Genomic DNA, 24,709 nt, shown 5'->3' on the forward strand with positions numbered 1-24,709 from the left:
GTCTTGTCATAAAGCATATGGGGACAAACTTAAAAGATCTCAATATGTATATTTTGGGAGAGGGGAAATAGACCTTCAGTTCCTCCATACTACAAATGCACAGTACACAGGCCTCTTTCTATTGAAAGGAAGCTCTGGGATGATGGGTTATAGGATGAAGGTGAAAGGTATTTTGAAGGAAAGGTGGAGATGAGGACTGATTCTGAGTTCAAGAAAGCATAGCACAATCACACAGCATCTCTGAGAGACAGAAACAGATTGTATAGCTTGGAGTTGGTATGGTCTTTATCTGCTATTAAGGAGCTTATAAATTTTTTCTCTCAGTCATTTGTTTTTGTTCTACATCACTACTGCTGTCTCCACCTGGGGGAGAGGTATCAGGGTAATGTTTTTTTGACGTTTCCATTTTTCTTCTTGTGTTTTTTGTTTGTAAAATATTACAGTTTAAGAACCGCATTTCTAAAGGGGGAGGGTATTGGTGAGAAATTAGTTATCCTTTAATGTAGATGTGATAATACATGTGTTAGCTAAACTGAGTAAAGCATGCAATCTTACTGTACAAAAGGTGGTAATTAAATCCTAATAAACTAATAATAAATAATCTTTTTGCTCTAAGTGAAATTTACTATATATTGTAACCGATAACGTTTTGAAACAAAAAGGACTGATATAAAGTGTCTTCTTGGGGCCCCACTTTGTAAGCAAATTTTGTTTTCTAGTGTGACTCTCAATAAGCAAAATGTTGAGTATCAAATTCGTTGACTGTCATTCATGCTGTGAGATTCATACATGTGTACAACTGCCATCTAGCTGATATGCTTGCATGCAAGGCTTCTACACAAGTATAAGTTCATTCACAGTACTGTTTACTTTGTGCAAACTGATTTATACAGGAAAATACAGCTTCTGACCAATTACAATACAGTACATGATATGCTCTTACTAGCCTTTGAAAAAGCCAGATGCAACTGCCTGGAATTTACTATATATTTAATCCAGTTTTACTGTTAAAATGCTTTCACTAGTTTTACTTTGGTTTATTCATGACAAATCTGTAAACACTGATACTGCCATTATGCATAATGTACTGTCAACTGTGCAAAAAGTTCTATCCTTTAAGAAAACCTATTTGTACAATGTGCCTACCAACAGCTGCACTGAAGCTGGTCATCCTATTTTCATCCAATAATAGATAAAGGGAATAAGATATTCCACAATATAAAATCCAGCTGGAAATGTTAACTACAATCTAAAACAGTTTGTGAAAATCTTCTTAAAATAATAAAATGAACACAGACTTCAGAATTATTGCCCCAGTGTAGTGTCCCAACACGTTCTGTTTACAGCAACTCTTCTCATGGTTGTAACAGCTCATGGTTTAAAGCTACCAAGCCTCGTCAATTGTAAAGGGCTGTGATTGAAATAAGACAAACACATAATACACTCTGAATTTACACTAATAAATTTAGTCACTTCATAAAAGCACCATTAGTACCATTAAATAAAATAAAATTAACCCACAAATTAAGGTTAATTAACAGCAGATTTCAAAACCCCACTGTAGATAAAAGGCACATCAAGGCAAATGTTCAAGGCTATTTGCATGATGCAGTTTTTCGCAAAGACAAAAATTAGTGCACTGTATAATAACCAAATCAAAAACAAGATTAAGACTACAAAGAAAAAAAAAAAGATTCAAACAGTACACTTTGCAAAAGCTGTGCAAACAGCTACACCAGCAATTTAATGTAGTGCTCATTGGTATAAGGCTCATAAGCAAATGTGTTCAGAACAATACCAAAAACATTTTACTTTCTCACTGCATAGAATTAGAGACAACAGGAACAACTCCAATATCTAAAGATCTTGATCACAGCTGGGATGCCTTCATCAGATACTGGAGAGCTTCTCTGGCCTTGGCACACATTTCATAATTGCAGCTTTCCACAGTACAGGGGCAAGCAAAAGGCTCAAAGTAGTCACACTTAGGATAAGAAGGTAGACCTAGAATTAAGAAAGATATTAGATGTTTTGATTACAGACTAATCAGAACTGTAAAAATTACCGTATAGACAAGCACAAATCTTGAAAGGAACTGAGGCCTACTTAACAACTTATTGGGGGGGGGGGGGGGGAATCTCCAGGCCATAACAGTTTTGAGATGGCCACTTCAGCCCTGAGCTGTGCTTGGCCTACAACTACAGTATTTGAGAATTTTTCTAGCATCCATGTGCTTCTGCAGCTTACACTTCAGCCTGTGATGCTCCTATATATTGGTGGTTTAACCCTGATAGCTGCAATGAAGAAGAGTACTCATACAAGTCCACACACTTATTTGGGTGGATCTCAGCAGCACTACACTAATAGCAATATGGCAGCAGGGGATTACATGAGAATAAACAAGGCAGATAACATTGAACATGAGGTCGCTGTTGATGGTGCACAGGTAACTCACAGCAGGTTTCACACACAGCTCAGAGGCCTGAAAGCATTTCACTGCCATCTGAGAAGCAATTGCTGCATTGGTGGGAGGCCTGCAAACTAACATCATGAAACCTCCGCTCTCAAGACAAATCCCTGCTTTCAGTACCCTTCTCCACCACCGCCAACTCCAGGCTCCGCCCTTTCTGCCTCGCCTCACCCCATGCTTGGAATAAACTCCATGAGCCCATTCGCCAGGCCCCCTCCCTGCCCATCTTCAAATCCTTGCTCAAAGCCCACCTCTTCAATGTCGCCTTCAGCACCTAACCACCATACCTCTATTCAGGAAATCTAGACTGCCCCAACTTGACATTTCGTCCTTTAGATTGTAAACTCCTTTGAGCAGGGACTGTCCTTCTTTGTTAAACTGTACAGCGCTGTGTAACCCTAGTAGCACTCTAGAAATGTTAAGTAGTAGTAGTAGTAAAGAGAACCAGGCTGATTAGTAGGCCAAGGCCACAGCGAGGCTGTAGCACCAAGTTGCTGAACTCATAAAGCAAAATGGTGCACTTTGGGATAAAACAGAGACATGGAGAACTGGGCACACAGATCCAACCTGCAATTTAGATAGGTGTCTGAAACAGGGGACTATGTAAATTGCAAAGACTAAAATAATCCATAGAGCTATGCAGGCTGAGAGTGACAAGCTGAAGAAGTGCAGCTTAAGCTGGAGCAGGACCAGGGAGCTCTTATGGCCCTCAGGCTTAATAAGCCTAAGGTTCTAGGTTTGTGTTTTTATGAGTACCCCATAAAAGAGAAGACTGTCATGAAGGCAAAGAGGGTGGGGAGCTTGAAATGGGAAATATATCAAATTGAAGTGGCCCCCATCAGCTCTCTGGAAGAGAAGAGGCTTTAGACAAACTAAAGGGGTGAACATATGATAAAATTGGCTGTTCCTCTTTGGCCTTAATTTCACAATGGACAAGGGAAAAGGCAGTACAAGTGTAACAAGAGAAGCAGACCTGGAATTGGCAATACAAGGACACAAGAGCATTACATAAAATGGCAGTATGGGATCAAGGAAAGGCACAGGCTGCAAAGGAATTCCAATAGCCCAACTCCATCAATAACAGCACCTCAGTGACTGTTTGATGCCAAATTTTGAGAAATCTGGAATACTAAAGTAGGTGCTCATCCTTTTTCATCAAGTGGGTTTCTTGCATCAGCCAAATAGAGGCCCCCTACTGAAGGTATTTTCGTTACATCTGCCTCTTAAATGAACTGTCTGACCATCAACTGTTCAAAAAGGCTTTAAAAACATTCTTATTCGCCAAAGCATATTCCCCAGGCAACTCCTCTGTTTAACCCCTCACCCTTGCTGCCAATATATGATTATCTGCCGGTTGCTTTGCCCCTTTCTCTCATCCCGTGTAGTCCCCTATTCCATTCCCTGCCTGTCTCACTCTGTAACTATGTCCTCCATGCATTGTATAGTTTCCTCTTGTATTACTGTAAGCCACATTGTGCATGCTCTTGTGGGAAAATGTGGGGTAGAAATGCACAAAAATAAATAAGAGACACAATTTTGATCTTACCAGTGCTCACTGTAATTATATGACCTGTTGGCGATAGCTACTCATAATCACAGATGCCCACAACACCACAGAGTTCACACCTCTTCCACACAAGCCACCATTTCTCCCATTAACCCCCACCTACTTCATAAAATGTCTGCCTGTCCCATTCCAGCAGACCCTCTTTCAGCAGTCTTGATGCCTGGGACTCAAATTCATTTAGCGAGGTAGCCACATCCATCCTTCAACTACCAAATAATTATTATGAACACAGATTCAAATTTTCACATGTACTTCAACTATCACATAATTATTATGAACAGAGATTCAAATTTTCCCATGTACTCCAAAAGCCTAAGGCAGGTAAATAAAACACCCACAGATTTTGAATGAAGAAAGAGGACAGGAGGTAATATTTTCAAGATACTTGCGGGTGACACCTTTAGATGAAGTATGGGACCCTGTTGGGAGATTTCTGATCCTGAAGGTTGCCCTGGGCATGGATGTCATATTTATTTATTTATTTTATTTATCGCATTTGTACCCCACATTTTCCCACCTTTTTGCAGGCTCAATGTGGCTTACAGAGTGTTATTATAATGTAGTCATTACATGATCTTAAATACAGTCAATAGTAGGCTGAAGGTAGATGAGGATTTAGATGGGAAGGTATTAGGTAATATTTATGCTCCTAATAAGGGACAGGAGAACTTACTGGAAACTTTGAGTAGAAAAATTAAGAAAATTGCTGTGAGTGCACTCATAAAGGGGGGGGGGGGGGGGGGAAGAGATTTCAATCTGACCCTGCCTCAATCTTTATAACTCTGGGGGCCACTCCTAGTGGCCTCAGAGTAGGGGCCAGTTTGAAAGAATTTAAAGATGTCCTTGGGGTTATAGATACTACATCTGCAAAAGCACGATTACATCTTATTTTTATTTATTTGCTGCATTTGTATCCCACATTTTCCCACCTATTTGCAGGCTCAATGTGGCTTACATTGTTCTGTCATGGCGATCGCCATTCCAGAGTGAAAGATACAAGTGACCTCCAAGGGTGAGAGAACAGGATTTCTTATATAGTTCAGGGTCTCTGGTCACCTACTTGTCTTTAGCTTGATAAGAATTGGTTATTCTCAACCACATAGTCTATAGCAGAGTTGTCCAACCTTTTTCTATCAGGGGCCATATTTTGTAATATTCAGAGAGCCAAAACACACATGTGCACTCACAGTCTCTGAGAATCACATTTGTGCCTCCCCTGCCTTCACCCATCCTCTCTCTCTCTCATAGGGAAAGTGAAAGGGGCTTGATATACGGTGATACAGGTGAAGTCACACTTCTTGCAGACAAGTCCAGAGTACTGTATTTGAATCTACAGCCTGAACCCATACTCCTTGTATTCAAGAATTCACTCTCTCATAATAGAGAAAACAGGTAAGGGAGGCTGTGCTAGAAAATCGCTTTTGATCAGATCATATTCCACTGTGTTTGGCCCTACCAATAAAAGCAGAACCGAAGAGAATCCAACTCTGGTATCTCAACAGCCTTTAGGATGAGGAGAAGGTGGTAAAACAAATAAGTAAGGAGCTGCAGGAATACTTTTGAATTAATACGAGATATCCCCAAGAATGCTTTCAGACACCATGAAGGTCGTTATCAGGGGTAAACTGAGAACGCTATCTTCTAGGCACAAAAAGGATAGACGATGATAAATAAGCTGCACCAAGAGGTATGAGAAGTTGATATTCAAAGTGACTGAATTGGGCAGAATAATCTCCTGACTGGTTAAATTGCTTGTGCCTACCTATCTGCTGATATTTTGCGGCACTTAACCTGACACTAACTGCCCCTGCACTGTCTGGTTAGTTCAGGGGCGGTCTATGGGCAGAGCTGGTACTTAACTGGTTAGCAGCGATATTCAGATTGCTAACCAGTTAAGGAAGTGGATAAAAGTCAGGACAGCAAAAAGGTTGTTCTAATTTTATCTGCCAAGATAACAGTACACCAGTCTAAACATTTTATAGTAAGCAGTTAACTTCCAGCTGGCCTAGCTATTCAGTGCCAGAGCCCGGCATGGCCCACCATTGAAGCTCTGGGCCTAGTTTAGCACGCAGCTGTCAGAGTTTAGAGATGATGAATAATGCTTGGCCTAATCATCAGATCCATGAAACATTAGCCATACCGAGGGGAAAGCTGTCAATACAATATGTGGCAGACATTGATTTGGTCTTGGAAGAGTTAGGCTAAACTTCTTTGAGCAAGGGGACTGTGAAGGCTGGCTTCTGGCTGCAAAGCTGAGGGTTCAGAAGCACAGACCATACCAAGCTGGGCAAAATGGTAGACACTATTATAAAGAACAAAATTACTGAGCATATTCAAAAGCATGGATTAATGAGACAAAGTCAACATAGATTTAGTGAAGAGAAATCTTGCCTCACCAATCTACTACATTTTTTTGAAGGGGTGAACAAACATGTGGATAAAGATGAGCCGGTTGATATTGTGTATCTGGATTTTCAGAAGGCGTTTGACAAAGTACCTCATGAAAGACTCCAGAGGAAATTGGAGAGTTGTGTTCTACTGTGGATTAAAAACTGGTTAAAAGACAGAAAACAGAGAGTAGGGTTAAATGGTCAGTATTCTCAATGGAGAAGGGTAGTTAGTGGGGTTCCCCAGTGGTCTGTGCTGGGACCGCTGCTTTTTAATATATTTATAAATGACCTAGAGATGGGAGTAACTAGTGAGGTAATTAAATTTGCTGATGACACAAAGTTATTCAAAGTCGTTAAATCACAAGTCATTAAATTACAAGAGGACCATACAAGACTGGGCATCTAAATGGCAGATGACGTTTAATGTGAGCAAGTGCAAAGTGATATATGTGGAAAAGAGGAACCCGAATTATAACTACGTCAAGCAAGGTTCCACGTTAGGAGTCACGGACTAAGAAAGGGATCTAGGTGTCATCATTGATGATACGTTGAAACCTTCTGCTCAGTGTGCTGCTACGGCTAAGAAAGCAAATAGAATGTTAAGTATTATTAGGAAAGGAATGGAAAACAAAAATGAGGATGTCATAATGCCTTTGTATCGCTCCATGGTGCGACCGCACCTCGAATCTTGTGTTCAATTCTGGTCGCCGCATCTCAAAAAAGATATTGTGGAATTAGAAAAGGTGCAGAGAAGGGCAACGAAAATGATAACGGGGATGGGGCGACTTCCCTATGAGGAAAGGCTAAAGCGGCTAGGGCTCTTCAGCTTGGAGAAAAGGTAGCTGAGGGGAGATATCATAGAGGTCTATAAAATAATGAGAGGAGTTGAACGGGTAGAAGTGAAGCGTCTGTTTACGCTTTCCAAACATACTAGGACTAGGGGGCATGCGATGAAGCTACAATATAGTAAATTTAAAACGAATCGGAGAAAATCTTTCACCACTCAACGTGTAATTAAACTCTGGAATTCGTTGCCAGAGAATGTGGTAAAGGTGATTAGCTTAGCTGAGTTTAAAAAAAGGTTTGGACGGCTTCCTAAAGGAAAAGTTCATAGACCATTATTAAATGGACTTGGGGAAAAATCCACTATTTCTGGGATAAGCAGTATAAAATGTTTTGTACTTTTTGGGATCTTGCCAGGTATTTGTGACCTGGATTGGCCACTGTTGGAAACAGGATGCTGGGCTTGATGAACCTTTGGTCTTTCCCAGTATGGCAATACTTATGTACTAAGCAAATCAGAATAGCAGTACAAGAATTGGTTTGCAGTTCTGAAGAAAGAAAAGACTGTTTTGCTAAGTTTTATTAAAAACCATACTCCACAATATGATAGGGATAAGAAAGAGATGGAAGTACACCTGTCCTCTATCCTCCTGCCCATGCTGGGGAAAGAAGGCAAAACTTCACTTAAGGTGAAGGTGTCTGACAGAGGTTTTTGCAGCCATCAAAGACCTAATAGTAGAAAAATACCCAGGTTTGGAAAGAATTTCCCTCAAGTTCTACAAGAAACTTGCTAGAATCTTGTATTCCCCTTAGGAAAATGGTTTAACTCAATATTAGTTAGGCTACACTTCCAAACACAATGAGCTTGGCCAAAATAACTGATTCCTAAGAAAGGTAAGTATCCTTCATATTGTGGGTTGTATAAACTCATATCACTTTCAAATATTAATATAAAGATCACAGCAAAGGTTATAGCTTCCAGTCTTAATTGCATCACTCCCCATGTGGTTCATAAGGATCAGTCAGAAGGCAAGCGGAGAATAATATAAGGAGGGTGTTTAACTTAATGTACAGGGTCCAGAGAAGACATATACTGGCATTTTTACTCTGCTGATACTGAAAAGATGTTTGATAGAGTCGAATGGGAGGGTTTATGTTCAGAGTCCTTAAAAGGTTTGGTTTCAACCCAACCAACAGCTAGGGTGAGGGCCAATAAGGGATACTCTGGGACCCTTCCCCTACATGGTAGGTCAAGGCAGGAATACCCATTATCACTGTTACATTTTGCCCTTTTTATTTATTAAGGCACTAACACCCAGAATTCACCACAATGTGGATGACAGGGGGTAGGGATGAGGGATAAAGATAAGATTTCACTGTTTGTGGATGATGTGTGACCATTCCTGGGAAAAGGTCACTAAAGTGGAGGAGTGGCCTAGTGGTTAGGGTGGTGGACTTTGGTCCTGGGGAACTGAGTTCGATTCCCACTTCAGGCACAGGCAGCTCCTTGGGACTCTGGGCAAGTCACGTAACCCTCCATTGCCCCATGTAAGCCGCGTTGAGCCTGCCATGAGTGGGAAAGTGCGGGGTACAAATGTAACAAAAAAAAATAAATAAATAAAAATCACAAAAACATGAGATTTTAATGAATTTTGTTAGAACAAACAATTTGTAATACAACAGTCCAAACGCCATCCTTTTATATGAAAAAATTAATAAGTTACAGAAGTTTAAACATATAACTTTTTCAGACTGCTTACATATCAATGACATGAAAAATCAGCCATTTTCAACATTTTGGATCCACTACTTTATCTTTTCCCAGAGATTGATCACATATTCCGTTCACCCTTACCTACCCACTTACACTTCTGTTGGTAATCAAATAACTAAAAGATTTTAGGAAGTTTTCAGAGTTCAGGCAAATATGGATAAAACTAAAATACTGAACAATAGCCTCATGAACCAGTAGCAAGAACATTTACAAAGACATTTTTCCTTTAGGTGGGCTAGAGACTTTGAATTGCTGCATATCATTCAGAACTCTTCACCTTAAAATACAATCCTCTTTTTGAAGGGAAAGATAAAGACTTCATCAGATGGAAGAAGGTGAACTCGGAATGGATAGGCAATGATGTAGGTATGATTGAATGGGCCCTTTAAATACCATCTCTCTCAAGGTAACAGGAAGCAGGAGGGGGGAGGAAACTTTCTGAATTCCAGTAACCAAACTTCACAATTCCAGACCTATATAGAAAACCTGTCATAATAAAGCAGTACTAATGCTCAAGGCTCAAATAGCAACAAGCGTACCTTTATAGAATACCAATATACTGCCTAAAGATCCGTACACAGAAATTACACTAGCAGAATACCTCACTTCCATCACTCCTGCGGAATCCAGACAAAGCATCAAATACAAAAAAAGCAACCACAAACTAGAAAGTTTTTTAAATTAATTTTCTGATAGCAAATTCCAAGAAACATAAAATGAATTATATGCCACTGTCTGCACTGCAACCCTTCAGTGCAGCACATCAACTTGTAAACTTTTAACATTTCAAAAACCTATTCCTCCCATCCCACCTCCTTCCCTGCCCTTTCATCACATTCTGACTAGCCAGGATATTCTTTATAGGTCCAGAGATCTACCATGGTCAAGAAGTTCTTTTATACTTTTAACCCACCACCATACAGTTCCCATACAGTACAGTTAAGAAAGCCTGCCATTTGTCCTCTTTAACTTTAACTTACACCCTAATTACTGATTATTATATCTTGTCCTGATATCATTATGTCACGTTTTATCTATTTTCCACTTCTTATTATACATAAATTTCCTTGCACCTTATCTGCAACAATGCTGAAATTCTCACTCCGTTAATATGGTTGCCATGATATATTTTTTGCACCTTATCTGTTATCTATATTCTGATTTTCTTATTCCATCAATGTGATTGTTGTTGTATTATATTGTAAGCCACACTGAGCCTGCAAATAGGTGGGAAAATGTGGGTTATAAATGCAGCAAATAAATAAATAAATAAATAAATAAATGCTATCAGTTTGGACATCAGATAAAAATAATCTAATCTTTGCAGTTACTTTACTTAAATCTGGTGTATCCAAATGCTTCCAGAAGCTGGCTAAAACCGAGCTACTTGCTGTAGCAATACTAGCAATCAGCTTTTTCATTTTTGCCCTCAGGCCTGGAGGCCCAATATTCATTAGGCAGCATTTTTTATTTTTAGCAAGTGTCCTACCTAAAATTGCATTTGTGAGTCAACACTTAATCCCAAAATATTTGCACTTTTGAGCATGCCTACCAGATTTGTTGGAATATACCTCTTTTTCTACATCCATACCTGTATAGCGTAGTACCCCTTCCAAATATATACTGCAGTTGTACAGAGATAAATAATACCAATGGTACAGCATCTTATAGTCTTTTTCAATAAGATTGCTTGCAATTGAAACTTGCAGTAAAGGTTGGAAGATTGTTTTCCCCTGCTTCTCATAGTGAGCTCCTATGTCCTGTTCTCAGTTTGCTACATGAGTTGGAGTGCCTCGAGTTAAAAAAAAGTGGCATATAGCCTATAGATCCCCCCTCGACCATTACCTCAGGTTAATGCTTTTTTTACTGGGGTCTCTCTTTAAGTGTCAGGATGCAAAAAAAAAAAAAGGATAAATCTTTATAAACAGAACACTTTAAAGTAAAAGATTCCTTACTGACCAATTAATATTAACTCATCTTTATTATAGGAAGCTCTCATTTTTGTTATCTTCTATATCTAACTAAATGAAAATTTTGTGTTTTACTTATAGAAGAATGATCAGAATAGACTTATTCCCCTCCCCCACTTTCCACTTAAAAAAAAAATATCACAGAAATTTACCTCCCGAGAAATGATACCAGATCTTCGTGCACGGCTTCCCAGCACAAAAGAAAATTCACTGACTTGTGCCAGTCCTGCTGAGACAATCCATTTGATGTACTGGCTGCTTTTTGGCAGAATCAGAGAAAGAACGATCACTGCCAGAACAAACTGCAAAATAAAAATGATGTTAGATTTGCATACACAAGTTGCTCAGACAATATATGCGATACACTAAAAATCTTTAGTCACCACCCTACTGGCATCTGTACAAATTTGCACATATTTATTTATTATTTATATGTGCTTGCTACACTGCTGATTGCTCTGCAACACAGCAGGGTGGTTTACAATAAAACTTAAGTCCATCTGATGTTTCTTACTCATCTACTACAATAGAGACAATTCCAGATAATACAATTTTCTGATAAAAGAATTTCAGACAAAGGGAAATTTTCCAGATAATAGATCACATGAAACCAATCAAGTTTTGGATAATAGTTTCTATACAATGGATTAGGGTCCAGACTGTTTTCCAGATGGCAGCACTCTTGTTAGTTGTTCTTTTGAAAAAAAGGTAGTCTACTACTGCATTGCAAATTTCTACATATTTTCTAGAAAAATTAAAACGTTTCAAACAAACTCTTTATAAAAGTTGCACCCTTTTCCAACACAGGTCAGCATAAACAATCCTTATCTTTCAAGCCTTCAAAGTCATACTCCTACAAGTCACTGTACATAGGGTTTCCTTCAAAGAAGATCCATAGGTTGCATCTTCTGCACATCAATATGATAGTATTTTCCAAGGAAAATAGCCTAATTTAAATGGCTTATATATCGTTACACTTAACAGTTTGTAAACAAATTGCTGGTAAGGGATGAGAGACAAGATTTTTCTCAAAGTAGAAAATATCAGTCTTTACTTTCAATGACTATTCTTCCCTATCTTATTTATTTATGACATTTATACCCCCACATTATCCCAAACAAGTTTGAGTTCAATGTGGCTTACAATGAACAGTATAGGATACATAACAAAGAATAATGCATAAGAAAGTAATTTGTTGTAAGAATCCAATTTTACAATACAGTATCATAAACATACTGGGATAGCTATGGATGTTTAACAAAATAAAGGATCAATGTTCTACTTTGCTTTGGTTCAAATCTAAATCTATTTCCTATAGCAAATACTGCACTGTCTTAGTTTGAATACAATCTAAATGTTAACCAGACTTCTTGTGGCACTAGGTTATTGAGCGACTCACAAAGGTTAAGGGAACACATACAAATATAACCCAATAAGCCAAGCTGTTCTTCATATAGAACCAAGGCTAAAAAGGAAAATCCCATATGAAAACTCCAGTAGGTGCCCATAAAACTTACTCTGAAATTCCACAGCCAAGATCAATTTGTTAGTAAAATGAGTTTGGACTATTTTGGCCTCCACTGGAACAAATGCAAATTGAAAGTGGTGAAGGCTAGTTCTAAGAATGAAGTCAGTGAGCCACAACAACTAATTCCACATCCTATCTAGTAGACGTAGACAAAAATAACTCTTTGGACTATAAAGGAGAGAGATGTGGTAGCCGTGTTAGTCCACTCTTAAAGGTTATCAATAGAAATCAAACAAAATAAAACATGGAAAAGAAAATAAGATGATACCTTTTTTATTGGACACTAGTAAAAAAGGCCCGTTTCTGACACAAATGAAACGGGCGCTAGCAAGGTTTTCCTCGGAGTGTGTATGTTTGGGAGAGTGTATGTGAGAGTGTCTGTTTGTGAGTCAGAGTGAAAGTGTGATTGTGTGAGAGAGAGCGTGAGTCTGGGTGTGAGTGTGTTTGTGAGAGAGTGTGTGTGTGAGAATGGGAGTGTGTGCAAGTGTGTATGTGAGACACAGTGTGAGTGAGAGTGTGTGTGTGTGGGCGAGAGAGAGAGTGTGTGTGAGACACAGATTCTCTGTTTGAGTGAGTGTATGAGACCAAGCGAGTGTGTGAGTGACTGTGTGGCACATAGAGAGTGAATGTGATACAGTGTGAGACAGAGTGTGTGAGAGTGAGAGTCAGAAAGACATTGTATATGAGAGAGAGAGTGTGAGCCGTGCCCTCCCAATCCATGGCCATCTGTCCCCTGCCCCCTCCATTCATCCTTTTCCAGCAATTCCCCTCTGTCCCTGAGCCCTGCCCTCCCAATCCATGGCCATCCATGTTTGTCTGTCACCTGCCCCCTCCATTCATCCCTATCCTGCATTTCCCCTCTCTGCCTGAGGCCTGCTCTGCAATCCATATCCATCCATGCCCATCTGTCCCCTCCATTCATCCCTATCCAGCAATTCCCCTCTCCCTGAGTCCTGCCCTTCCAATCCATGCCCATCCATGCTCATCTGTCACCTGGCCCCTCCATTTTTCCCTATCCAGCATTTCCCCTCTCTGCCTGAGGCCTGCTCTGCAATCCATATCCATCCATGCCCATCTGTCCCCTCCATTCATCCCTATCCAGCAATTCCCCTCTCCCTGAGCCCTGCCCTCCCAATCCATGGCCATCCATGTTTGTCTGTCACCTGCCCCCTCCATTCATCCCTATCCTGCATTTCCCCTCTCTGCCTGAGGCCTGCTCTGCAATCCATATCCATCCATGCCCATCTGTCCCCTCCATTCATCCCTATCCAGCAATTCCCCTCTCCCTGAGTCCTGCCCTTCCAATCCATGCCCATCCATGCTCATCTGTCACCTGGCCCCTCCATTTTTCCCTATCCAGCATTTCCCCTCTGTGCCTGAGGCCTGCTCTGCAATCCATATCCATCCATGCCCATCTGTCCCCTCCATTCATCCCTATCCAGCAATTCCCCTCTCCCTGAGTCCTGCCCTTCCAATCCATGCCCATCCATGCTCCTCTGTCCCCTGCCGCCTCCATTCATCCTTTTCCAGCAAGTCCCCTCTCGCCCTTCCATGTTCCCCCCCCCCCTTCGCATCCATGCTACGCTCTCTCCCATGTCCCAGCCTGGCCCGCCCTCTTCTCCCCCCCCCTTCGCATCCATGCCCCCCCCCCCCTTCGCATCCTTGCCTCGCATCCATGCCCCCCCCCTTCGCATCCATGCATCCTGTTTTTTTTTTTTATTCTTTTTAACTTTACCTCCGTGGCGGTTCGTGCAGCGAAGCGTCAGGGAAGGAGGCGGCGCTCCCGACGTGTAGCTTTCCCTTCGCTGTGTTCCGCCTTGTTTTGAAGGCGGAACACAGCGAAGGGAAGGCTAGACGTCGGGAGCGCCGCCTCCTTCCCTGACGTTTCGCTTCCGGATTTGTTTGTTTTGTCGCGAGGGCGGGGCAGAGACGGCAGGCTGAACCCTTCAGCCTCAGCCTGGGAGTGACGTCAGATGGCTTCAAGGCTTCAGGCTTCAAGGCTTCAGGCTTCCGGCTTCACAGAACTGAGGCTTCCGGCTTCAACTGAGGTTTCCGGCTTCACAGAACGTGGCTTCAGAACGTTGAGGGTGCGTTTTATTATATTAGATAACTTAATACATTTCTTGATTAGCTTTCGAAGGTTGCCCTTCTTCGTCAGATCAGAAATAAGCAAATGTGGTAGTAGATAGTATATATAAGAGAAACATCAAAGCATTACTTTGACAGTCTGACAGAGTGGGAGGGTGGGGGTATGCATGGGGACATCAAAGCATTTCATTGATATTACCCTCCTCTCACCTACCAACACCCATTCTGTTAGAATATCAATGAAATGCTTTGATGTCCCCATGCATACCCCCACCCTCCCACTCTGTCAGACTGTCAAAGTAAAGCTTTGATGCTTCTCTCATATATACTATCTGCTACCACATTTGCTTATTTCCGATCTGAGGAAGAAGGGCACCCTTCAAAAGCTAATCAAGAAATGTATTAAGTTATGTCCAATAAAAAAGGTATCATCTTATTTTCTTTTCCATGTGTGATTTCTATTGATAGACTATAAAGGAGATATTTGAAATTTTAAATCAGTACCAAAATTGCAACAACTCTGCACTATTATTTTTGTCATAAAAATACTGGTATAGTTTAGTTACACTGCAAAATTGGAGTAAAACTAAGTCTCTGTTTTTGTCACTTCTTTTCATGACATTACTTACTGTGTCCTTATATTCCCGCTCACCCATTGATATTCTGGTTAGATAACAGCAATACAGTACTGGAGTGTACCCTCAAAGAACCATTTTTTTTCCAAAGCTAAATTTCTCACTGGCAGCCTCTTGATGCTTACTGAAGGATATTTGAAGATGATTGTTGCAGTTGTCCGAGTTGTGCCACATCTGAATAAGTGGACTGATGTTTCAGCCACTGTGCTGTGGCTTTCTTCAAAGTATACTGTTACTCAGACATGGCAAGACCCAGACAACTGCAACAATCATGATGCCAATTGCAGAACTCCAAGAAAACAGATATTTGAAGATATACAATTATTTCAGGACAGTGGGTATTAAAATTAAGAAAAAAAAATTAACAACTCATTTAAGTACCAACAATAAATCTGGTATGTTTTTTGAAAGGGGTAGAAGGGATAACACTATTATACCAATTTAGTCTAGAGCACACAGGAAGACCTTAGATGTTCTCTACTGAAATAATCAGAGAAACTTCAACAGGGCAACTTTTCCTGTTCATGTGCAAAGTTGAGGAAACAATATCCAGTTATCTATACAACCATAGAATGACACATTTACCCTCCATGAATCACAAGACAGCGAAGACGACTCAAAAAGTAAATGACGCTCCAGATGAGGATAACTATTTATTGGATAGCAAACAATACTCTTGCTATCCAACAAACAGTTATCCTCATCTGGAGCGTCATTTACTTTTTGAGTCATCTTCGCTGTTTTGTGATTCATTTTGTATCCTTGCGGAGATCTGCTTTTTCTGTTCTGCATCGACATTTACCCTCCAAACATCCTTCATTTGAAATGAACTATCCATATATGACCAGCAGAAAAGTAAAATATACCTTCATTAATACGACCAACAATGTAAGAAAAAGTAAGATGGTGAGCTCATAAATTACAAAGGTTGGAAAAACATGGAGCCCTGTAGAAAAAAAAAAGAATAAGCATAATTACTAGTAAATATGTATAAAGAAAAAGTCTTCATAAAATGACATACAATATAAAAATAATAAAATTACAATTTCTTAAATAACCAGTATTGACTCCAGCTCCAGTCAGCATTCTATTTGTGAAGAAGCTGTGTTCAAATATATCTACTTTCAAAGCATGTGTGTTTCTTGCACTGATGACAGGCAGACATAATCCTCAGAATGCACACTACCCTACCATTTCCAAACCACTTACACCTATGAAAAATAGAGAAGTGTGTGTTTTGAAGGCAAGGGCTAGTATTTCTTATTTCTAGTATTTAGGATTAAGAAAGGAAAAGAATAATAGCAATTACTCCTAAACACTTTGTCCTACCAGTTAAAGCTGGAATTTCTTTATTCTAAAGCTATATGATAATTGTTGTGGACTATGATAAAATATTTAAAGAAATCAATGCCAGGTAAACTTTGAACCTTTAAAAAACATTTACATAATTGAGAAAGATAAATGACCAGTCATATTTGGCGTTTAATACAGAAGAATGCCTACCTATAGAAGCAAAGAAAATAATGGCAAGAAAATCCCGTATTGGTTCAATACAGGACATGACTTCTTCTGTAACCATGTGACCCTGTGAAGAGATGAGTGCTCCAGCTAAGAAGCATCCCAATTCCATTGACACCTCCAGCAGTTCCGTGACCTGTCAGACAAGGAAATATCTTCAGTGCTGTTCTTTAGATTTAATAAGCAATTGCAAAATTAAGTATGCCTATGTGTTTGGGCAGACTGGATGGACCATGCAGGTCTTTATCTGCCTTCATCTACTATGTTACTATGTAATTTTGACTCAATTGACCACATGCAGGTTTCTGAATATAGCTGGGCAAGCCTTAGCATTTTCAAGTCCAGCACTTTTTCTGTACTATTGCACATTTTTATTGTCTTTAATGGGAAATGCAGAATATTAAGTTTATATTTTGTTTTTATGTTAATGGTTGCTTTATTGCTCTTACTATGTTGTATGTATTAACTTATTGTATGTTTTATAATGACAGGTAAGCAACCACAGTCCTTCAGGGCCACAACCCAGTCGGGTTTTCCACAATGAATATGCATAAGATTGATTTGCACATACTGCTTCCTTTGTATGCCCTGGGGCTGAGGGACATGGAGGGGGGGGGGGGGACACAGGACTATGGGTAAGGGGAGATGCTAGGGATGGGGTTGGTGGTAGAGCTGTCCCCCCCACAACAAAAAAGGCATTCCGCTGCCCCTGAGCATACAATGTAACTTACTTTGAGCTACTTCTAACAAATTATATAAATATATTATAATAAAAAGCCAACATCTTGGACAACATGCACTGTGTAAAAAAATAATTGTACGATCAAAAGTGTACAAAAGACAATAGTTGTATACTGTTGTTTATACAAATGATGGAGTACCTCAGGGATCTGTCCTAGGGCCATCTTTTTTCTTTTGACCTGGCAATTTCCTCCAGGTTTTTTTTTTTTGTGTTGGGGGGGGGGGGGGGGATTCAGCTCAGCCAGAACCAGGGCTGGGATTTGCAACCCAGCCTACCAAAGGTTTTTCCTCCCTCCCCATTTTATCTCCTCCCAACTTAAAACAGTCATTAAAAGCAAGTGTTCTCAACCAGGGGCCATACTCAACCATTCCTTCCAAAACCCTGTTATCATGAGCCCTCCAATCCCATCCAACCCAGGAAACATGAAATCTGACCCAGGATTCAAACCCAGATTCTTTCACATGGAAGCGCCAGAGTCTGTGCCAGGATCTGGTTCTATTCAATATTATGAATGAAACTGCAGATAAAAACAAGGTTTGCCTTTTTGCAGACTATACTAAGACTTGCAAGGTCAGGTACTTCAGGCATGAAGTACCTGACCTTGGAAGGTGAAGGTCTTGCATTTGGTGGAAGTCACTTCAGCCCACAGGGTCAGTGAGCTCCAGGCCTTACTAGCTGACCCACCTTACACAAAGTTTTTCAACAGTGTGGTTTTGCACAAACATCCTAAATTTCTTCCTAAGACAGTGTCAGAATTCCATCTTAACCACTCAGTTATTCTACCAACATTAAAACTCATGCCCACAAAGGTGCACGCACACTGCACACTTTGGACTACAAAAGAGCCTTGACCTTCTATCTGGAGCAGACTAAAACGTATATAAAGTCCACCCAGATTTTTGCTGCTTTTGACCCAAACAGGATGGGGGCTGCCATCAACAAACACACTCCTTCAAATTGGCTAGCCAATTGCATTTCCTTCACTTTTTCCCAGCCAGACCTGATTCTAGAGGATTATGTTGCAGCTTATAATGTTAGAGTTGTGGCTGCCTAGGTAGCCCACTTACAGTCAGCCTTCATAGAGGAAATTTGCTTAGCTGCAACATGGTCTTCAGTCCACACATTGATATCTCATTATTGTTTGGAACAGGACTCCTGACGCACTAGTTTTGCTACGCAGTCTCAGTTTATTTGGGGTTTAAAATCCAACTCTACCCTCCCTAGACCCAATTTCTGTTTCAGACTGCCTTTCAAAAAACATTATAATGATTGTTATTCTGTTCTTGAGCCTTGCCTTTTGTAAGGCCATTAGTTTATTATTACTGTTTTGTTGAAGTCAGCCTGTAGCTGGAGTTGCACCTTGAGGATATTATTATCCTGCTTGTCCATAGAGAAAACAAGTTATCTGTAGCAAGTATTTTGCGGGGACAGAAGGATACATGCAGGCTCATTTTCAAAGCACTTAGCCTCCCAAAGTTCCATAGAAACCTATGGAACTTAGCCTCCCAAAGTGCTTTGAAAATATGCCTCATAGTCTTACAAACCTTTTCTCCTTTGGAATTGTATTCTAATAGCTTGAGACTTGATTGGCTAGATCCTTTAGGAAGATTTGCACGCATGCGGTGAACACTCTCAAAAGTTATTTTGAAGCTGGAGAGGTGTTCCTGCGCAGGGCTTTGTTGGATTATATCACCCATATGTGTCCTCAGAGAATAGCTGCTGCAGGTTATGCAACCTTAAAATCTTCAAGGTAGACCTGGATTCATCAACTGCTGGTTTCATCTGAATCACTTGTGGTCTCATTTGTGTTCAAAGAGTGGGTTTGTATTCTATGTAAAGACTTCTGACTGCTTCCTAACATAGGAGGTCCTGTAGAGGTATAAGCCCCGCCACAACTCGTTTATTACAGAGCTTGATAATACCCAGACTTCTTATACATTCTATAGTTCACAGAATATACAGTGCTCTACGCCAATGTTTCCCAAGTCAGACCTGGCCAAGCATGCGCTCCTGAACAACTGTTGGCTTTCCCCTACCCCTCATTCTAATTTAAAGGCTGCTCTATCTCCTTTTTAAATGTTAGTGCCAGCAGCCTGGTCCCATCTCGGTTAAGGTAGAATCCATACATTTGGAACAGGCTCTCTTCTTATCCCCAGAATGTTACCCAATTCCTAACAAATCTAAATTCCTCCTCCCTGCACCATCATCTCCATCCATACATTGAGACTCCGGAGCTCTGCCTGCATGTGGGGTCCTGCATGTGGAACGGAGAGCACTTCTGGAGGCGGTGCTGGAAGGAGAAGGGATTGCTACTCCTTCATCCATCTCGTCAAGGTACTGTGGGGTGAGGTTGGGGGGGGGGGGTGCTAGACCACCAGGGGGGCTGGAAGTCCACCAGACCTCCAACCCTCTAGCCCTCTCTGTCCAGGCCGGGGGACATCTGGTGGGGGGGGAGTGGACCTCCAGTCTCCCCCTGTGTTAGACAGCCTATGCCGGGGGGGGAGGGGCTTCTTGGCCCGAGAAGGGGAGGCCTGCTAGTAAGCACATGCATGCTGGACTGGGCTCCCCAATGCTCTGCAAATCCTGCCAGCTCTGGCGTAAGCTTTGCCGCAGCAGCACCCTTGTTTGGCGCGCTGCCCGCTGAGCATTGGGGAGGAATATGTAATCGTTTCATGCGCTCACCAGCTTTGATCATGGGGCATGAGCAAACATGGGTGCTAGAATGGCGCTAATAGCCTCTAGCATCCATGTTTGCTTCTGATCATCGGGGCTCAGCCTCTAAAGAACTATATATATTGAACCTCTGGAAGCAAGGCAAAGCATGGTTTTCTAAAGAAGCATTTGATTAGTTTTATGCAGATGGGTTTATTATTCTACTCTGCAATGGCAAAAGGAAGCAAGTGCCTATTTTTATGGAAGCACTTGCTTCCTTTTGCCATTGCAGGGCAATATTTTTCCCACCAGAATAAACTAGCTTTATCAAAATGAATAGCACCCTGTTTAATATCTGTGCCCCATATTCTTCCATTCTGAGCTATCAAGGGCAAAGGTAGCAATTAAGCACTTCTGAAGCAACACCCAGCTGATATATAGTTTACAAACTTAAAAGTGGCTTCTAGCCATTACTTTTCCCTTATATGTTTACTTTCTGCAAATTAAAAAATTTCATTACAACTAGAAAGTCATTCCATTTAAAAAGATTTACTTCATTATTTCAATTCTTATTTCCTTTCCTCTATGAAAACAGAAAGACCTTGAAAACTGGAGATTATTGTAGGAGCCTATTTATAAAGGCACACAGATGCCTATGTTGCATTTATAAAATAGGTGCATTTTTGGAGACTACTTATACTGCCTTATATCCTTTGTTAGAGGAAAAGCAATAGTTTACAATCATAAATCCATAAAAGATGAAAAACAAAATGATTTGTAATCATAAAAATCAATAAAGAAAAAAGAAAAAAAAAGATGTCTTATTTTCTAACAAGTTCCCACAAAAGCAGTGAATGCAAATCTCTCTCATTCATACTCTGAAAATCCTGAAAAGCTGACTGGGTTATGACCCTTGAGGATCTGATTTTAGACTCCTGATCTATGAAGTCACACTAGACTCTGCTTTTGTCATTACAAACTAAAATGGCTATCTCTCCGGAAATTGTATAACACTAAGACACAGCCTCAAACATTTAACTCAGCCATTTTTGTCTGGTTATGTTAAAGTGCTGTGTTAGCAAAGTTTTAAATTTCCACTGTCCAAGGTATAAATCTGTGAAAATACATGACCAAAAGGTCCTTCTCTTAAGCAAAAGCTTTTCTCCTTTGATAAAAGGTGGTAACAGCGGTTAGCATATCTGGGTTTATAAAAGGTTTGGACAAATTCCTGGAGGAAAAGTCCATAGTCTGCTATTGCGACAGACATGGGAAGCAACTGCTTGCCCTGGGATTTGTAGTATGGAGTGTTGCCACGATTTGGGTTTCTGCCAGGTACTTCTCACCTGGCTTAGCCACGGTTTGGAAAACAGGATACTAGGCTAGATGGACCATTGGTCTGACCCAGTATGGCTACACTTATGTTCTAAACATAACTTAAATATTGTGCTTGCAAAAGGTACTGCAATGTGAAAAAAGCCTATTACCGTTAACATAAGAAAGACAAAAGCAGACAGTCCCAATATCAGGATTTCTTTATTTCCTTTGCTCTCTGTGTGCAGCTTGCGATAATATGGTCCTATGAAATACGTTTTTATGCCAACACATAGCAGGAATGTAGCAGCCAATGAGAAGAGAATTTGGCCAATCAATGCCAATATTCTTAATGTTTCCAGAATGATGCTGTAATGGAGGGGGAAAAAAAAGAAATTAAATTCTGCACACCAAAAATTCTTCTGGCCCCACTACTTCCACCAAAGAATAAAATCCTAAAAAATGACGAATAAAATTATCTGCACCTATAAGAGAAGACACAACTTAGGGGCCAATGTACTGAAGTGTTAGTCCTTGTTAACAATTAAAATATAAGTTATTGCAAAAACAGCAATTGTAGCAATTGTTAAACTGGAATTACAAAAATCACATGAAATCATTCAAATTGCATTGATCCATCTGCCAACCCAAGTTCTGTTGGATGTTTGCAAGCTAATGCAACGTCACATGTCAACTGCAACCAATCCTGCACCCCTTCCCCATCTCTCTCTAAGCTGATTTCTGTATGCCTACACATGTGTGTTGCAGAAGGCAGTACTCCAGATCAACCCTCTACTTTCTAGGTATAGAAACGGCCAACCAATGCTCTCTTCCCACATCAGCATTTGTGTAAAAGCTGAAGAGACAGACGATCAAATTTACTCTTACCCATTAATGTTCAGTAACCCAACGATGAGATGACTCAAAAGTAAGGGTAAAATTAGCCCCATATAAATTTGGAATGGCAAATACACTTGCTGTTTTCACAACTGCTATGGCAGATCATAAGAAAAGGAAATTAACAGGTAAAGTGTAAATTTCACTTTCCTTATCCATGCCAGACCAGTCTGGACAAGTGGGACATACCTAAAAACTCAACCTAGACTGGGTGGAAGGAAGCTGCAATAGCTCTCAGTACCATTATACAAAAGAGATCCTCCTGGCTTGAACATCCAAGTTTAAATGCTTAGAGTTAGAATACCATTGAGGGTAAGGCTTTTGTCCTGTCAGTATCATACGGAAAGAGATTCAGACTCTACCTATCAGACTACTGCACCCTCATCAAGAAGTTAGCCCCTCTGGCACTTGCAAATTCTTGCTGGTGCAGACCGACTCCTCTGATAATCAGTAGAGACCAAATGAGCCTATCCAAATTTCTAAGGGCCAAAGAACCTACAAGAGAGGCCCTATACCAAACACAGCAGTCCCTGTCCAGGCCTACCTCACCTGGATTTCCAACCATCAGAAGTGATGAGCCTGAATTCTGCCTGGACGTAATATCAAAAGTATCGTAGGTGCCCCTAGGACACACATCCTGCATTCCAGCTACTTTCTGGCCAACTTGTGAAGCTCTGCAGCCTACTCCTGAGGGAGCGAATCTACGAGACTAAATGCACTGGGTGTCCAAGACTTCAAAGTAAAGGCTTGGGTAGAGCTGATAGGTCTGGATGTAGGCAATAAGCATCAAAGCCTGATAAAAGCTTTCTCCCGCATGAGTCCTGGGAGAGCCAAGGCATGAGTTCTGGAACTCCTGAACGGCCGACTGGGGGAGGAGGGCAGAGCTTGGGGGAGGAGCCAAGTTTTGGGAGGTGAGGTTTGGAAATCAGTATTGGGGGGCAAAACGGTGGGGGTTGGGATTTAGGGAGGGAGTGGGAGATTTGGGGGAGGTGCACCACCGTAGCACTTGCCTCAGCAGCATGCACTACTGTACTGTCGGTAGCGCTGTTGCACTTGGCTGCCTCCTTTTGAGGTGATGGTGACTGCAGACATGCTATCGGCAGTCATGACAACTAGCACAGGGTAATGACCTGTGTGCTATCTGTCAGGGCAGGCTGCTCCTTGTCCCATCCTGATCCTGCCCAGTTCCAATTCATTCCCACATTAATCAGTTAGCAAAGTATTTTTACCATGCTGCCTGTCTTAATGCACAGTAAACATTGGCAAAGGTCTATGCTAATGTTTAACGCAAAGTAAAACCTGTGCTAGCTGCTTAATGTAGCTTAGTAAAAGGGCCCCTAAACAAAATAGAAAATATGTTCCAAATCCATCTAGAAAAACAGAGAACCGTGTTATACCAAAAATTAAACACTAAAAAAACAAAATGATTTCGGGGGAGGGGGTGGGAACCATGATAGCCGACTGAGCATGTTATTTGGCTGGCTGCTCTGAGCTTATCCTGTGGGTTTTCTTTACCTCGTAGTTTGGCAATGCCGAGGAAAAGTCAGGGTGACGGTTCCAGCATTGCCTTCATCTAGTAAAGCTTCTTTGATGAGATATGGAGTTACTATGCAGCTTAGAGCAGGTGTCGTCCTTGCTGGCGCATCGGCGTTGGGACAGCCTGTGCACCTTGAACAGAGCATGTCACTCAGCCCGCCTGCCTTTACGCCCCGCAGCCACTGGTGGTTAACTCTCCTGTCAGTGTCAGCTTACTCACTTCCCATGCAAAAGCGCAGTCGGGAGTGGATATGGGATCTCAAGCCCTCCGTCAATATCAGGGCAGGAGACTCCTTCCTGAGGAGAGTTGGAGAAGACAGAAGTAACTCCAGTATTATGGGAACCTGGGCCTGTGGAGAGTCTTGTGGTCCAGGTAATCTGGACTTAAAATCTGTTTTACTGTTTTGGGGTCTTGCCAGGTACTTGTGATCTGGATTGGCTACTGCTGGAAACAGAATATTGGGCTTGATGGACCTTCAGTCTGTCCCAGTATGGAAACACTTATGTTCAAGGGCAGATTTGACTGCCAAGCAGAAGTAAGGCAATTATACCCTTTCGAATCCAGTAGTCTTTTGGATATGATATTGGTTATCCACCTTCTTTGGTGTGACCTACACTGAGAGGGGAGATTCCCAGTTCATCAGTGCATCCTTCAGGATAGGGTGTAGAGGAACCGTGTCTGACCCCTTCCTTGGGAGAAGACTCATATCCCAAGACTGATAGCATTTCAGCCCTGGGCTCTTCCACCTTAAATGAGATAGCAGACACCGTCTCCTTTACAAAACCAATGAAACAAACCCTCAGGTGCAGATTTATGTCTCTGTTGTGACAAGAGGGATCAGAAGGGA

The 24,709-nt window shown here is 41.1% G+C and overlaps 1 protein-coding gene across 5 annotated transcripts in view; it reads right to left on the minus strand.

Moving 5' to 3' along the window:
- Window positions 1-611: 611 nt before the first annotated feature.
- TMCO3 (transmembrane and coiled-coil domains 3) overlaps window positions 612-24,709 on the minus strand; it is a 159,769-nt gene continuing 135,671 nt past the window's right edge. For all 5 annotated transcript variants that reach the window (XM_030201498.1, XM_030201499.1, XM_030201502.1 and 2 more), the window contains 5 exons: window positions 21,602-21,797; window positions 16,709-16,859; window positions 16,072-16,151; window positions 11,107-11,256; window positions 612-2,004 (listed from right to left, as the gene is read on the minus strand). In XM_030201498.1, the coding sequence (XP_030057358.1) occupies window positions 1,891-2,004; window positions 11,107-11,256; window positions 16,072-16,151; window positions 16,709-16,859; window positions 21,602-21,797 (691 nt within the window). In that variant the 3' untranslated portion in view covers window positions 612-1,890. The remainder of the gene's footprint in view (window positions 2,005-11,106; window positions 11,257-16,071; window positions 16,152-16,708; window positions 16,860-21,601; window positions 21,798-24,709) is intronic.

This window comes from Microcaecilia unicolor, chromosome 4 (genome assembly GCF_901765095.1).
Source record: "Microcaecilia unicolor chromosome 4, aMicUni1.1, whole genome shotgun sequence".
In the NCBI taxonomy this organism is placed as follows: Eukaryota; Metazoa; Chordata; class Amphibia; order Gymnophiona; family Siphonopidae; genus Microcaecilia; species Microcaecilia unicolor.